Below are 16,430 nucleotides of genomic sequence, written 5' to 3'. Positions count from 1 at the left end.
GCCAAAGCAGACTGAACCTAAACCATGTTAACCTGAAACAATGGCAAACTGACTACATATTTGGGCATTTCAAATATTATATATAAAAATTTACTTTTAGAATGCTTTTGATTACATTATATATATTTTATATATATATATATATATATATATACACACACACATATATGTATACATACACATATATGTATACATACACATATGTATACATACACATATATGTATACATACATTATATATATATATATATATATATATATATATATATATATATATATATATATATATATATATATATATATATATATATATATATATATATATATATACACACATATATACACACACATACATATATACACATACATATATATATAAATAAATAATCATATTACATATCAGGCATAATTAAAACTACATAATATATGTTGCTACTGCTTAAAATGTGATATTTACTGTAAAGTTTGTCTTTGGGAATAAAAACACCAAAAGCTAACATACAGTCTTCAAAGAATTTTAAAAAACCCTGTGCATTTCAGATATATTGACCGATATATTGGGGACTATACTGCTATCAGATAGTATTTTTTTTTCTTTATAAACCTGCATTGAATTTTTCCCAATTCAAACAAGCGATTTATTCTCTATGAACACGAAAATATACATATAAATTCAAAAATTTAAATCAAGAAAATGATACAATTTACAAGAGAAATTTGGTTTAAATTTATTAACAGAACTTAACATTTATATATAACATGGGAATGAGACCTCTCATCAAGACATGGCACAATCAAATTATATACATTCCATTAGGAGAACAGTGCAGACACATAGAGGAGGAGAGAATACAGTGACCGACAACCTAAAAACAACCCCTGATCAGGCTTCCACTGACCAAATGAGAAAAACAAAATATCCCGCTCAGTTAAAAAGGTTTTTAAAGAAACACTGCTGTTTTCAAATAAAGAGGTGAAGCTAAAGTTCATAATACTACCTATTTAACACAAATTCGATCAGGAGTCTGTCAGGAGTCGTCTACCACAGTGCTAGGCTAAGCGGTCTGTCCTCTGTAATAAAACATGAACACAATGTTTAACAAAGAAATGTGTAGTTTCTCCTGTCTTCCTGGTTCTCTTCACAACAAAGATAAAAAAAAAAAATCAAATCTCTATCTTGCTTTTCACCAGCTAAATAGTGCTTTAAAGTTAATTGCACATAATGATATACACTTATTACTCTTCATTTAGTTGTATTTGTGTCTATGCACATATTAATAAATGAGATTAAAACGGACAACTTCAGTTCAGTTTTCATTTAAACTTCTTCTGTCAGCTTATTGTCAAGACTTCCTAAAACTCACCACACTATCTGTGTGTCTGTCTGTGTGTGTGTGTGTGTGTGTGTGTGTGCTTATATGTGCATGTTTGTGAGACGGAGAGTTCAGTGGCCTGTCAGGTAATCCTGCGTGGAGTCAGAAGCAAAGGAGTCTGCATCCTCATTGTCAGAGTCGTCGCTGCTGTCATCTGCGGCTGGCTCACCACTCAAAGCAATCCGTGCATAATCATCCGTGTCAATGGACTTGCAGAAGTGAATGGCGTATTTTAGTTTCTCCTCCAAGACTAGCTTACAGGAGTAGCGAGGCAACTTGAGCAGGAAGAAGCAGGTGTAGGACTCTGGGAGGAAGTGGTCGGGTGGGTTGTATTTATCCAGCACCTGGTCAAATAGGACAAAAACATTAAAAATGAGCACTAATATTTATTTATATTTATATTTTATCTAACACACACACATACAAATACGTATATACATAGAAAAAAAAAAATTGAGAAAAACTCAAAAGTCTAACTTTTTTTCTTAGAATTTTGAGTTTTCATCTCATTTTGACATTTTCCCTCTGAATTCTGAGTTTACATCTTGCAATTTAGTTTTTTAATTCCGCCACAGACGAAAAAATAAAAAAGGTAATATTGACATCTCATAATTCTTTATATCTTGCAATTGTGAGTTTAAATTGTACAATTCTGACTTTTTTCTTGAGAATTACGAGAAAGTCAGAAAAAAAGCATAATTAGGCAACTTAAGACAAAAGAAATAAAAATAAACTTTTGTAAAAATAACACCGTTATTTTGAACGTTAACAGTTTTACAGTTTCCGCAAAAAAAAATTTCATTACTAATAATATGAAATGTTTCTTGATCTACAAATAAGCATATTAGAATGATTTCTGAAGGATCACGGGACACTGAAGAAGTGACACTTTTCAGAGCCACAAGTTACCTGCACAACAAAGTCTCGTCCACGGAAGTCTGCAATGGTCCTGGGGAGGCGCGTGCGACCCCAGACAAACCTGAGGAAGAGCGAGCGCTCCGTGTTGGAGAAAGACTCCATCACCTCCCAGAACCACTGGATGAGAGGAGCAGTGGGTTCCACCCCCTTGTATGTGGCCACTGATTTGAGCAGGTGCAGGGGGATGTCTGGACTGCCACACACCTAAACACCACAAACAAAAGATGTGGAGTCTAATGAGAATTCAGGATGACATATTAGCTCAGTCTGCATTAATGCTGAAGACACACTCACCATGGTCTCCAGCTCATAGCCAGTAAAGAGAGAGAGCAGAGGCACTGGTACAACACGTGCCATACCTTCCCTTACGGCAGACACCTGCTCATCAAACTCATGGAGCCTGGAAGAACAAAACAACATACCAGTAAATATTTATTTTATTCATGAACACTTTTTCCACAGAATTGGCTGGAAACACTTTTTTCAGCAAATTGTTCACACCTGTAGTTTATTGCTAGCCGCACATATTCACTGCGGTTCTCTAGGCTGATGTGGGAATGTTTGGAGCTGAGCTGGACTTCCTGCCCACAAGCGCTGGGCACAGTGAAGGGCAGAGGCATAGCTTCAAACTCCTCTGCAGACGCCTCATTATCTCTGATATACATCAGACCAGGAATGAAGTCCTTGTCCACCTAAAACATACAAAAAAGGGTGAGGTCAGATGGAAAATTGCTGTGAAAAGCAAACACACATATACATATACATACATATATACATATATATTATATATATATATATATATATATATACACATATATATATATACATATACATATACACATATATATATATATATACACATATATATATATATATACACATATATATATATATATACACATATACATATATATATATATATATATATATATATATATATATATATATATATGAGTGCATATACATATACATATAAACAGCTGAATATGCATGTATATGTGTGTATATATATATATATATATATATATATATATATATATTTATATATATATATATATATATATATATATATCTATATATATATATATATATATAAACATGATGAGTACAGTTTTTTTTAAAAAAACGTTTTTTTTTTTTTTTTAAAGGCCATCAGAAATAAATCACATTTTAATGTAATGTTATTTTAAATTGAAGTAGAATTTCACAATATTTCTTTTTATACATTTATATAATATTTTTTCTTGTTGATAAAATAAACAGCATTGGTGGGCATACAAGACTTCATACAAATATATAAATAAGTAAATACATGAATAAATAACCAGACCCAAACTTTTGAATGCTTTGAGAATATTTAAATAAAAGTTTGCCACTTTCAGATTCAGGTACCAGCAAATCTTCAAATTGCAGATGGATGATCAGAATGATCTAGCAGTAGGAGATTTTGTGGAGGAGATTCATTCAACAAAAATGACTGAATATAATCTAAACCTGTGCAAATGACTATAGAAAAGGAATGAAAAGAATGTGTGTGTGTTTTTGAGTGCATCACAGTCAGTGTCTCACTGTTGTCTTGTGCTCTATAATCTCTCTTTTTAACCTTTCTAATATCTCCAGGCAAAAGCAACAAACAACAGCTGCTCTGTGAGCAAGAGACATCCTGCGCTGAGAAACTCCATCACTGCAGACGTCTCAGCAACACATGATCTCAGCATGAATGCAGGAGACGCATACACTCATTCATTTTTACATGACACGTGCATGTGCGCACACTCGCCCACAAGCTTTATATCGCTGACAGCACATCTCAGCGATCATTTAATAGTATATACATATAAGTGGGTATAGAAAAGATTCACCCCCCCTTTAAAATAATAAAACTTTGTTGATTTGCAGCCTGAAATGAAGACAGACACAGTCTATCGGCCCAACCCTATAGGGAATAACAGGAATAAGTTACCATAAAGCTTCCCATAAAGCTTCAACTCTCGGCTGATTAATCTAAACCTTTCTTACCTTTCTTTTAAACATTTAGGTTTTAATTTTGTATTAGTTTTAGTTGACAATAATAACCTTGGATTCACTCATACCCATGACCCTACCTCACTGAGATCTGCGATGGTAAGATTCATGCCTGCCAGCTGTTTCCACACAGGTTCAGCCAGGTACAGACTTAGAGGACTTCCTGTACGGATTGCTATGCCCAGGAGCACTCCTATACACAAATAAAAGAAGAGAGCATGGTATATCAATAGATCTAATGGAGGGAAATTCTATAGCTATTTCATCAAGTCTTGAAAGTATTTTTAATGTAGGAAACACAAAAGGAAAGTACCTAGGAAGCGGAACATGCTGATGTGTAGAGGGGACTTGGCAGCTGGGTTAAGCAGGAAGCAATCTCTGTTCGCTCCTGACTCGTCTCGGCCGTTAGGAGTAACGATGAGGAGAGGAGTGAGACCGTTCTGTAGTTCCTCACACATTTCTGCGATAGATTCACTGTATCCACCACCACAGTCATCGACTGACTCTCCTACAAACACAAAGGGTCCAAAACCATGTTAAAAGACATGATCCAAGGGCCATTTTCCCATCTTTCATCCTTCTCTAAATATAAACTCACCCACAAACTTGACCTTCCAGACTCGGTGTGGCAGCAGCAGACTGTCAGGGCTGAAAGAGCTCATCTTAGCACACATCTGCCCAAATACTGACTTGGTGCCATCCGGCCCTGCCAGTCCTCCTTTACTGCGGGAACGCTTGACCTGATCGAGAGAATGTTAGATAAATCAAGATAAATTATTACAGGCTTCTCCATATAGCATTTCTGCTCTGATCTATAAACTCCAGTCTTATGCATTCCGGCTGTGAGACTTGCCAGATCACTGCCAGGCTCCAAGGGCCCTATTAGAGGGCCAATGGTCCATGAACAAACATATTTGGAGGTAAACCTCATGCTGAGCAGATTCAAAAACAAATCACACATGATGCTTAATGAACAAATCTCTCAAAATATTAAGATTTAGTGCTGCTAATTCTCACTCAAAATGATAGCTAAAATAAAATGGATGGTAATAATCATATGGTGCACACTGTACATCTGTGTCCATGCTGACAGGAAGGAGCAGGGAAGGCAACAGTAATTACGGTGATTAGGAAAAGGGAGACAATTTTACAGAGAACCTGCTAGCTATTTTTGCCCATTAAAAGTGATTGTTCATTTTGGATCCTGTTTACCACTCTAATGAACTCTCAAAACCAAGTGGGAAATGCAAGCAAAGATTAGCTTTAGAGAATAAATAACAAAGAATGACTGTCTGAGAGCAAATCAAATGTATTCTCTTATAACGTTGGATCATAACTACAAACAATGGGTAATTTAATGTACTGACATAAGAACATGTTTGCAAAAAATAACTAAATACATGCAAAATATTATTTTTGAACCCTGATAGTGAGATTTATTTGATGCCAAATTGGGATACAGTCGAATGGAAGTCTCAAACCACATGTGCAGTGTACACAAGGGTACCTGTATCCTGTTTAGCTCCACCACTGGCCCATGTTGTCGGTCTCTAACCATAGTGGCTTGAACCACCTTACGAAATGCTGCCTCCTACAGAGTTTTAAAACAAATATTAATGAATATAATCAGGAACTGTAATTTAAAAAAATATGCAAATACTATTCAAAAACATATTCTTGCCTTGCCCTGCGAAATAAGGATTCCACGCAGTGTGTCAAAGCCAACGGAGACGCCGCGTCCAGTTTCACCCAGTCGTCCTTCTAGGTCAAACATTGGGATACAGGGGCAGAAGAGCTCAGAGATCTGGTGCAGCAGCAGTAATCGGTTCCTCAGGCCTATGATGGCGATTTCCTGCAGGTGGTTGTACTCCATAGGAACCTACAGACAGACATTTAATTAGGACTACTTAAACACTTAAACATTTAATTAGTGGTGGACTTAGTTACTGTACTTAAGTAAAATTTTCAAGTATCTGTGCCTTGATGGAGTATTTTTTTCGGGGGAAACTTTTACTTAACTATATTCCAAATCATAATATTGTACTTTTTACTCTGCTACATTTCATAAAAACTTGTTGTTCCTCATTATTTTGAACTGGGGAAATCATCACGCACTACGAGACGTGATAATGGTGTCTGATTCATGAACGAGCTGATTCTTTTCAATGAGCCTGTTGAATCGTCTCGCAAATCACACTGAACGATTCATTCGCGAACTAGATTGAGCAGATTACAGCTGTTCTCAAATCAGCAACTCACTGATTCAAATGATCTAGTCCAAGCGAGTCTCAAGTTAACAATTCACTGAATTCACAAGTCTGACTCAAAAGAACAGGAGATCCTCGGTGCTTGAGTGTAACTGATGGCATTAAAAGTAAGTTACTAATGCCACATTTTAGCATTTATTATTGTAAATGAAAATCATATTTAGGTCATGAGTGTCCATTGCTTGCAAACTAAAGCTGCTGTAAGAGTGCTGTTTAAGACCACTGTATAACATTTTTGAATGTAGCTATGTCCATATTTGTGTATTACCATCTGAATGGGGTAGGTTTAATTTAAAAACTAAACATAATGTAAAAATTAGACACACTTGAATTATCAGTAATCATCAAAAATTCATCAATCGGTACTTTTTAATACTTAAGTACATTAAAAATCAAGTACTTCTGTACTTTTACCCAGGTAAAATTGAAAAGGAGTAATTAATACTTGTACTGGAGTAATATTTTATTAGGATATCTGTACTTTTACTCAAGTATTTGATGTGTATTTCGTCCACCTCTGCATTTAAAAGGTTGAACTGTAAAATATTTAGTTCTTTGAGATTTTTTTTTTGTAGTCCTGTGTGATTCAGCTATATTTAGTGTGGTACAGTACCTGAGCAGGCAGTTTTCCAGCATTGGTAGGTTTACTAGTGGACCAGGCAAGTGTGTGTGCTGAGCCACAAGCCACACGGTTGATCTTCTTGCCCTGCAGTGCCGCCACGAGCCTGGGCCGCTGAATAGCATTTGTGGTCCCATCACCGAGCTGACCCTCATCATTGTCACCCCATGTGTACACTTCACCTGTGGGTTTAAATTCATGTCTTTAGCAAATACTTCTCCAAATACAAACAGGTATACAGAATATGCCAGACAAAATAAAACCTGATATCCATTTTATATGAACATGTTACAACAACTTTATACCCAGATGACCTACCATCCTCTGTGCAGCATACACAGTGAAGAGAACCAGTTGCTATGGCGACGACCTTCTTGCCTTGCAAACCCTGGACCTGCCGGGGTCTGCGTACATGATCATCTGAGCCGTGTCCCAGTCTGTGGTAGTCGCCTTTTCCCCTAAAACACACATAAAGATGGAAATAACATATGTTTTCTCTAAATAAAAGCTTGGTCTATGTACCACTGCATTATGAGATTTATTACCATGTGTAAACTGCTCCAGACTTTGTGAGTGCCACAGAGAACTGAGAGCCACATTCCACTTTCACAACACCCAATCCAGTTAATGAGTCAATCTGAGCAGAGAAACAGAGAATGAGATGTGAATATTCATACTGGAATAACTAACCAGAAAGCCTTTGATGCTTGAGTAACTACACCAGCAGTCTCACCTTCATAGGCACTTTACATCCATCACTACCTCCTCGGCCCAGCTTGCCATAGTCTCCATCCCCCCATGACCAGACCATGTCGTCATCAGTCAGACACAGGGTCTGGGCGTCCCCACTGCCACATGCAACGTCTATCACCCGGTGACCCTGCAGAGCCTCCACCTATAAACATGCACAAGCATTTTACAGAATATACAGTCTTAGGGAGTCGAGATGCTACTAACTAAACCAAATTTAGCAGCAGTTTCCAAAATAATCTAGTTCCAAAAAATTCAACTACCACTCACTAATTTCAGAGAATAAGTTTGTTTGGTTAGTTTGCAGTTGTTAATTCTAATACTAATAAAAATAATTATTTATTATATTACAATAATTAAAATATAATGTTATTATATGATGATGTTCCCACACTATCTTCAATGAATTTCCATAATTTTTCCAGTTGCTTATTAAAAATATATTTTCTTAATTATAGAGATTAGATACACAACAATTTCTGATTCACCGTTTTAGAGCAGAGAATAAAATATTATACAAGTATAATATACAATTATTTATGATATAATATAATTATTATATTACAAAAGTCTAACAATATTTAGTAATGCACATTTAGGGCTGCACGATTAATCGCATGCATTTGTCATGCGTGTCTCATCAGTAAAGCCGGTTCCGTGATTAGCGGTAAATGTCTGTCACCTGTTTTCAAACGGGAGCGGCAGTTAATACACAGAGCCGTAGTTTCACTGACAAGCTACGCAATATTCTGTTCATAATTGAGATTAATCGCATTCGATTATGAACACGATATTGCGTAGCTTGTCAGTGAACTACGGCTCTGTGTATGAACTCCCGGTGCATTTGAAAACAGGTGACGGATATTTACCGCTAATCACGGAACCAGCTTTACTGATGAGACACGCATGACAAATGCATGCGATTAATCGTGCAGCCCTATGCACATTTCATTAAATACCGTCACGTATCATAGTTTTGTAAAAAAAAAAAAAAAAAAAAAAAAAAAGTTATGTCAATTTGTGTTATTTTTGTGTTATCTTTTTTGTTTCTGTGGCAGACAAATATGCATAACTCGCAATGAACGCACCAGTTTTGGTTTAAGCTGGTCCTCACTGTCTCCATGACCCAGGCGACCATAACGACCTTTGCCCCATGTGTAGAGCTCTCCGCTGGCTGTGATGCAGGCACTATGGGCCCCACCGGCTGCAATGTCCACCACTTCCACCCCTCTGAGAGACTCAATCACGCGTGGACGGTCACATGGGCTGGGAAAAAGACAGCACTACCAGTCACACAAACTGCACTTCTTGGTATAAGCTGCTAAACCGAATCAGTAATAGTCTAGCACACATATTTGAGAGGGTAATGACTTTTGCTTCTTTAAGGAACTACATGAAGTACTGTGGCACGATACAGTCATATCCCACAGTACAGAATTCAGAATTTCTGAAAATGTGCTTTTCTGTAAGCATTTGTCTTCACTGTGAAAATGGGAAACTGTTAAATACTGAAAGTTAAGTATGTAGAAGGTCACTACATGAGATGAACAAAAGATGCCCATGTGAAACGACAACTGTAGTAACCACAGCATGGGGCTGACCTTCTGTTTCCATGTCCCAGTTTTCCATCTTCAGCCTCTCCCCATGAGTACAGTTCTCCTTCAGAGGAGAGAGCCAAGCAGTGCTTCCCGCCAGAGTTCACAGCCACCTTCCGGATGAAAACATGCTGGATCGACTCCAGCAGGGTCGGAGTGGAGACGGACTCTGTGCCTCCTATTCCCAGTCGACCGCCGGCACCATATCCTGTAGCATACAGCTAAGAACAGCCCAGACAAGTTACGAAGGACATTATTCGGCAGACAAAATGACTAGACATTAGAGCAACTGCTGAATATACAACACTGGTCTGTATTTAATAATAAAAAAAAAAAAGGGAGCACTAAAAAATACAAATGACATTTGTATTGAAGAACTCAAAAAAAAAAAAAAAAACCTTTGCTGGCTTGGAACTACACATTTTTTAATTGTAAAAATCAAATTAGGCCTTACTTTCCCATCAGCAGTTACAGCAAACAGGGTCTGCTCTCCACCGATCAGCTGAACAGGTCGCAGTGTGGCTAGAGCTTCTGTTGGTGTTGGAACCTTGACTTTTGCTCCTTCAATACCACCTAACTGACCCCGGTGGTTGTGTCCCCAGCCGTAGATGGTCCCACTGCCACCGGCTGAGAGTGTCCAATCATCTGGTCGTCTAGTGAACCACAAAAAAAAAAAAAGAAATTGTGAAATAAAATTAAAAAAATGACTTAAAAAATTATTACAATAGAGTCCCACCCATTTAAAATTGCTTAAAGGGTCACCAAGTCATTTTTGCTTTTGTTTCACTAAAAAGCAACAGCGGTCTCGGATTTGTGAAGTTGATTTACCTGTTCATCCACAGAACTAACTGCTCATCCTGCTCCCTCTTAAACAGGTCGTGACTCTCATGGAGTGTGTTCATGTTCTCATAGTCTGCCATGAGCTCACGGATTTTCTTTGCCACCTGGTGGAAAAATGCAAAACATTTATAGAACATAACCACAACAGTTCTCTGTAAAGTAAGCCATTTCAAACCAATATTAGAAATCCCTACCTCATCCAGGAAAGGACGGGGCAAAGGCGTCCTCTTGTCTAGAGCCACTAACACTCTTGAGGCGGTACAATAGCGGCGGAACCAAGCCCACTTGTGTGTCTCAGCACAGCATGGAAGAGTGTCCAACTCCAGGTCACATGCAAGTGCCACCAACACCTATATAGGACAAGTAAAAAATATATATATTGTTTTAGGAAAACTTGTACTGCAATCTTAACATGTCCATCTGTTAGGGAGACAAAAAACATACCTTGAAGAAAGGACTGTGGAGCAGCTGTTTGCCACCTCTGACTATAGGTTCCTCATACTCATACTGTCTCTGTAAAGCCTCGGGAAGTCCTTTCACCAGAGCGGCTAGTGCACTTCCTGTAAAACTCTACACAACATTCAATACATGTTATGTCAATTATTACATTTATTTATTCACTTATTTATTTAATCATATAGAACACTGTCTAACCATAGAGCGAGCCTCTCCTTCACTGTCTCCTAAGAGGCGGTTGATGTTTATGGATTGGCCATATTCAGTGGTTAGGAGCTTTCGTAGCCTCTGCAGGGCCCACATTCGATGACCAGCCGCTGAACAAGCACATAGAGACAAAGACAGTAGAATATTGATTCTAAAACCTTAAATTTAAGATTTCAAGATTATATCTGAGATTTCAAGATTTCAAGTATTAAATAATCTTTTTCACTAAGAGCCCAAGACACAAACAGACATCTAAATATTTCACAAGATCTACAATAGTTCCAAAACATGGACTAGTAGAAATTACAATAATTCTAAAACATAATTGTAGTAATTATAAATATAAAAATAATAAATTATTAGAAATATTATATATTAATATAATATATAATAATTAGGGCTGCCCCCTAATTGTCGACCAACCATTAGTCGACGAGAAGAGGCTTGGTCGATCAAAAAATTTTTTTGTAATCACTCAGTCGCAAGGACAAAAAAAAAAAACAATTATAATTTCCATAGGGAGGTGGAAAAGTCACGTAGCCCGTGATAGACAGATTATTAATAGCAGGTCTATGTGGTTATTACAGTACAGCGGTCAGGACATCCACACGGTCATTTCATTTGGGACCTCAAAACTGGCTTATCATCTGAAACATGCAAGTAGTAGCATAATTACATGGCTGCTCGCTTGAACGTTAAACTAGAAAAATATGCGCTATTCAAGTGTTTGTGTGGAAGATGAATAGTAGCACACTCACTCGGTGCAATCATTTGCTTTTAACTTAAAATACTCACAGTTAAGAGTAACACATTTTGAATCTGTAAAAGGTCTCCTTTCATTTGAGAGCACTCAACATTAAAAACAAAACGTTGTGCTTTTGTAAAATGATGAAAGAAAACAGGGTTCGCTTTCTGCCATTTAGGTCTCTTTGAACTTGAGCGCAAGCATAATGTTGATAAGATACTGGCAATTAAAGGCTCATTATTATGAATTATATGGTTTATTAATATAAACGTGCGATTAGTTGAATAATAATCACTTTAAATTAACAACTATTTATCAATCAGAAAAATCTTTAGTCAAAGTCAGCCCTAATAAGAATAGAATAGAATAGAATAGAATAGAATAGAATAATTTTTTCAAAGGCTCCTCTCTTACCCAAGGCACTGAGCTGGGCACAAGCAGCAAGTGAAGCTGCCAACCTTGGAACAATGCTACGGTTTGAAGCAAAGTTCAGGCGAAAGTCCAGCAGACATGTTACTAAATCCATCGAAGGGCAGGACAAAATGCAACGGTCTGACAGGAGGTCTTTAGGACCTGCAGGTAAATTCAATAAAAGGTCAAGCATAAGAAGTATGAACAATGAAGTGATATCATATTAAACTGATGTACCAGCAGCAGGCATGATGGGATAGACAGTAAAGCGCCAGCCCCAGCCGTTAACAGAGCCATCACTGGTGAACTTCCATTTGAGCTCATCTCCCGGAATCCTCAATTCACTGGACCAATCAGACCACTCCCGACCTAAAGGGGTGGAAATGGGTATTGGTTATGTGGCCAGTTATCAAACTACCTTTTTTTTTTTTTTTTTTTACTAGTGTTAAAGCAAAAAGAATAAAGAATGTGACCTGATCGAACAGACACAATCCTATTGGCTCCGTCCATGATGGTAAGAGGGTCGTGTCTCCTTTCTGTTGAACACTGGCGATCAAATTCCACCCTCAATCCTTCAGCACCTAAAATAACCACACACAAGATCAAATTTTCATGTCTTCAAATCTCCTAATTCTTAGAGTTTCATAAAGCATCTACACTACAGTCCAAAAATTTTTTTCTGAAAGAAATGAATACTTTTCTTCAATAAGCATGTTTAATTGAAGTGAAAAAAAAAACATTTACAGTATAATGTTAGAAAAATCCCCATTTCAAATAAATGCTGTTTTTTTTTAATTTTCTATTCATCAAAAAAATGTGTAAGTTTCAGTAGCACTATTGTTTTCAACATTGATAAAAATTATGCATGAAGCAGGAGATGACGGATCATGTGACACTGAAGACTAGAATAATGGCAGCTAAAATCACACGAATAAAGTACATTTTAAAATACATTTAAAAAAAACAGTTACTGCAAATTGTTATATTATTTCACAATAATCACAGTTTTTTTCTGAATATTTGGTCAAATATAAGCAGCACTGGTGAGTGTCGGTTAATTTCCATCAACAATAAAAAACTAGATTTTTATGGTTGAGTGGTTTGTGCAAACTTTGTCTAACTGTGCCAAAGTTTAATAGTAAGATTTAGGGATTTGTTCAAATAAAAATAATAATGCTTTGGCAAGCACCATTAATGAGGTTGTGATGGCTGCCAAGATGCTGAATAAACAGAAAAACACAAGGTGACCTGGTATTTTCACAGTTCCGCTAGTGGAAGTGTCGTCAGTGTATGGATGACTGCTCTCCACCACCACAGGCTGCGATGACAGCCGTCCGCTTTGAGAATCAGTGGCCACGTCCTCTAACTCAGTCACACATAACTCCAGCAGCATATCTGCCACCTGTGTGCCAACAAACACATTTAGATAGGAGTACACAAAATTTCAATAATTAAATAACACTATTTTAGTTAGAAAACCATGTAGTGAGTTACTAAAGAGGTTGGTTTTTACCTGTGGGAAGGCTGAACCTAAGCCAGACAGCACAGCAGACAGCACCTCCTTGCCTTTATCGCCTGAGCGCAGAGACACGGCCAGTTTTAACAGGTCTACTAACACACGTGTGTCATCAGGAACCAGCAGACTGGTGAACTCATCCAGATATTGTGGCTCTGGGCCCACTGCTTTACTCTGGCTCTCAGAGTCCTGTTCCAATAAATCAAACCAGGCCACTGTAAATATCACTTTAGTTTATACAAGGGATTGAAGCAAAGTCAACATACAAATGTAATCCTTTTTAAACAGACTTAAAATGCACGTATTTCATTTTAATGACAGGAACAAACATCTACAAAGAATGATTAACAGGAACATTTCTATGACCGGCAGGCTAGAATTCACTTGGGCCATCCTGTTATATTTCCTTTATAATGCAGTCAAAGAGTCATACATTTAAATTAACACAGTGTCCCCTAATCAAAAAATTTTAAATAAATATATGAACACTAGCTTGGTCAAACAATGAAACAATAAATCCCTTCTGGTAAACAAAACAAGAAACACACCATCATAAATTGTGACATGCATCCATAACATACAATTCGTTATAGCAGTTCAAGAAATTATGTTTTAAAATAGCAAGCTGATGCTACCATAAAAAAAAAAAATGCAATAAATTGACAAATAATTAAAATAAATGGACAAATAAATACATTGACAAATACACAAATAAATTGAAAAATAAATAAATGAATAAATAAATGTTTGACTTTATAAAACCACTGCATGCAAGCATGTGAGACTCACCTCTTTGGTTTTGGTCATGGTCTCAGCAATGATGGTGGCAGCACCAGGGTCATCTGTGACTGGGATAAAGGGGCGAGATGAAGCAGAGGCAGCGGAAGGGGTCACCGCTGATGAAGGGGTAGTGGCATCCTCAGACGTGGTCACCTAGACAGCACAATACCATATGACAGAATGAGCATGTAAATGCACAGCATATACTGTTGTTTTGGGCATTTGATGATTGTGTATTAAAAGAAAAAATAAAGAAAGAAAAAAAAAGTTGAATGTTACAGAATATTGACTACTGAATAAAAAAAAAAAAAAAAAAAAAAAAAAAAAAAAAAAGAAGTACAGCAATTGTGAATGACACTGTCATGCACAGGCAGCACGACTCACCTCTCCTCGTTTGCTGTCCATCCAGGGGTGCGGACTGACCCTTTCCTCTGTTTCTGAAGGCAGGGCTGGACCCTCAGCCTCAGAGGGGCTGGAGGCTGATGAACAATCCGAAGGGGGCACCGGAGAGCTGGAGGGACACTCCAGAGGCACCATAAAGGCAGGCATCAATGCTCCCACCACTGCATCCCTGTGTGACAAAAGAGCAATTAAGTGATGCCAGAGCTTTTATTTTATTTTATGGAGCAGAAAACAAGCAATCTGGAATGCAGAGTAGTTCTAATGCCCTAAATATATGCATTAAGGTTGTACCTGGCATACATGATCTGCAGGGCAGAGAGTACATGGGACAAGGCCTGCTGTTTGGCCAGATTACCGTCCAGAGAGAGCAGAATCTTTGCCAGAGATGGCCTGTTGGGCTTTACATTGTTCACACCATTTAGCTTATTACTCAGTAAAGATGGATCACTGTCTGATGGCACACCTATAAAAAAAAACATCCACAAAACTTTAAGCAAAAGGCACACAACAACAGAAAAGCAATGTAGATTGGGTGAAAATTACCAAGGTAAGAGGCTCCCAGAGAGTCTCTAGCAGTCTGGAAGAGGACAGGCTCATGGACGGAAGGTGTGGTGACATCTACAGTGGTCCAGGCCACGCTGTGAGAGGAGCCGCAGGCCACACGGGTAATTTTCTGCCCTTCTAGACCCTGCACCAGCGTAGGCTTCCTGTTGACTGTGGTTGTGCCGTTCCCCTGCTGCCCATGGTCATTATCCCCCCATGCGTACACCTACCCAAAAAACACTTCATCTTACACAAGCACTAAAGTGAACAACTGTTCATCAGCAAAAGGTGAGTCTTCTTTACCATGCAGCATGAGTTGTTAAATGTGCCAAAATAAAAAAAGTAGGAGGAAGCTCTTGTGCTACTCCTCTACACCACCAAGCAGCTAAATGTAAAAAACCAAGCCTGCAGCGCACCTGTCCAGTCTCTGTGACAGCCAGGCAGTGCAGGGCCCCTACAGCCACGTGAACAATCTTCTTTCCCCTCAGTCCTTCAACCATCTGGGGTTTGCGCACGTGAACATCTGTGCCGTGACCCAGTCGGAAGTAATCCCCCTTACCCCTGCACAATGCAACAGCAGCATGTAAAAAAGCTTCACTGAGCAAAAAAGCAATTTTTGAGACTCAGTCATGAATTGTACTATAATGCATCTAATATATATATATATATATATCTTATGATATTCTTACCATGTCCAGACAACTCCAGATTTGGTGAGGGCAAGGGAAAATTGAGCTCCACATTCGATCTGACACACCCCCTGCCCATTTAGACGCTCTATGTTTTGAGGAATGTTACAGCCTTCACTTCCGCCACGGCCCAGCTTCCCAAAGTCTCCATCTCCCCATGAGAACACCAGTCCTAAAGAACATACACAAACATGAATTCAAATGTCTGCAACAACAAAAAACAGAACTAAAGAAACAAAACTAAAACCAAATGAAGCTAAGCGAAATCAAACAAAACTAAACGAAACCAAACAAA

At 37.9% G+C, this 16,430-nt stretch overlaps 1 protein-coding gene across 1 annotated transcript in view; it reads right to left on the bottom strand.

The window, feature by feature from the left end:
- Window positions 1–702: 702 nt before the first annotated feature.
- herc2 (HECT and RLD domain containing E3 ubiquitin protein ligase 2) overlaps window positions 703–16,430 on the bottom strand; it is a 49,735-nt gene continuing 34,007 nt past the window's right edge. Inside the window, 31 exon segments of the mRNA XM_042758510.1 lie at window positions 703–1,716; window positions 2,282–2,494; window positions 2,585–2,690; window positions 2,792–2,982; window positions 4,396–4,508; window positions 4,629–4,823; window positions 4,914–5,055; window positions 5,823–5,906; window positions 5,997–6,194; window positions 7,196–7,383; window positions 7,520–7,659; window positions 7,747–7,838; window positions 7,935–8,096; window positions 9,040–9,217; window positions 9,553–9,767; window positions 10,001–10,199; window positions 10,375–10,490; window positions 10,581–10,736; window positions 10,831–10,956; window positions 11,041–11,159; window positions 12,209–12,367; window positions 12,443–12,574; window positions 12,679–12,786; window positions 13,454–13,607; window positions 13,719–13,910; window positions 14,511–14,654; window positions 14,886–15,072; window positions 15,195–15,366; window positions 15,447–15,672; window positions 15,863–16,007; window positions 16,136–16,307. Coding sequence (XP_042614444.1) covers window positions 1,444–1,716; window positions 2,282–2,494; window positions 2,585–2,690; window positions 2,792–2,982; window positions 4,396–4,508; window positions 4,629–4,823; window positions 4,914–5,055; window positions 5,823–5,906; window positions 5,997–6,194; window positions 7,196–7,383; window positions 7,520–7,659; window positions 7,747–7,838; window positions 7,935–8,096; window positions 9,040–9,217; window positions 9,553–9,767; window positions 10,001–10,199; window positions 10,375–10,490; window positions 10,581–10,736; window positions 10,831–10,956; window positions 11,041–11,159; window positions 12,209–12,367; window positions 12,443–12,574; window positions 12,679–12,786; window positions 13,454–13,607; window positions 13,719–13,910; window positions 14,511–14,654; window positions 14,886–15,072; window positions 15,195–15,366; window positions 15,447–15,672; window positions 15,863–16,007; window positions 16,136–16,307 — 4,997 coding nt within the window. The 3' untranslated portion in view covers window positions 703–1,443.

The sequence above is a fragment of the Cyprinus carpio genome, chromosome A6 (assembly GCF_018340385.1).
Source record: "Cyprinus carpio isolate SPL01 chromosome A6, ASM1834038v1, whole genome shotgun sequence".
In the NCBI taxonomy this organism is placed as follows: domain Eukaryota; kingdom Metazoa; phylum Chordata; class Actinopteri; order Cypriniformes; family Cyprinidae; genus Cyprinus; species Cyprinus carpio.
Note: the sequence above shows the minus strand (reverse complement) of the source record. Positions and strands in the feature narration are given on the sequence as shown.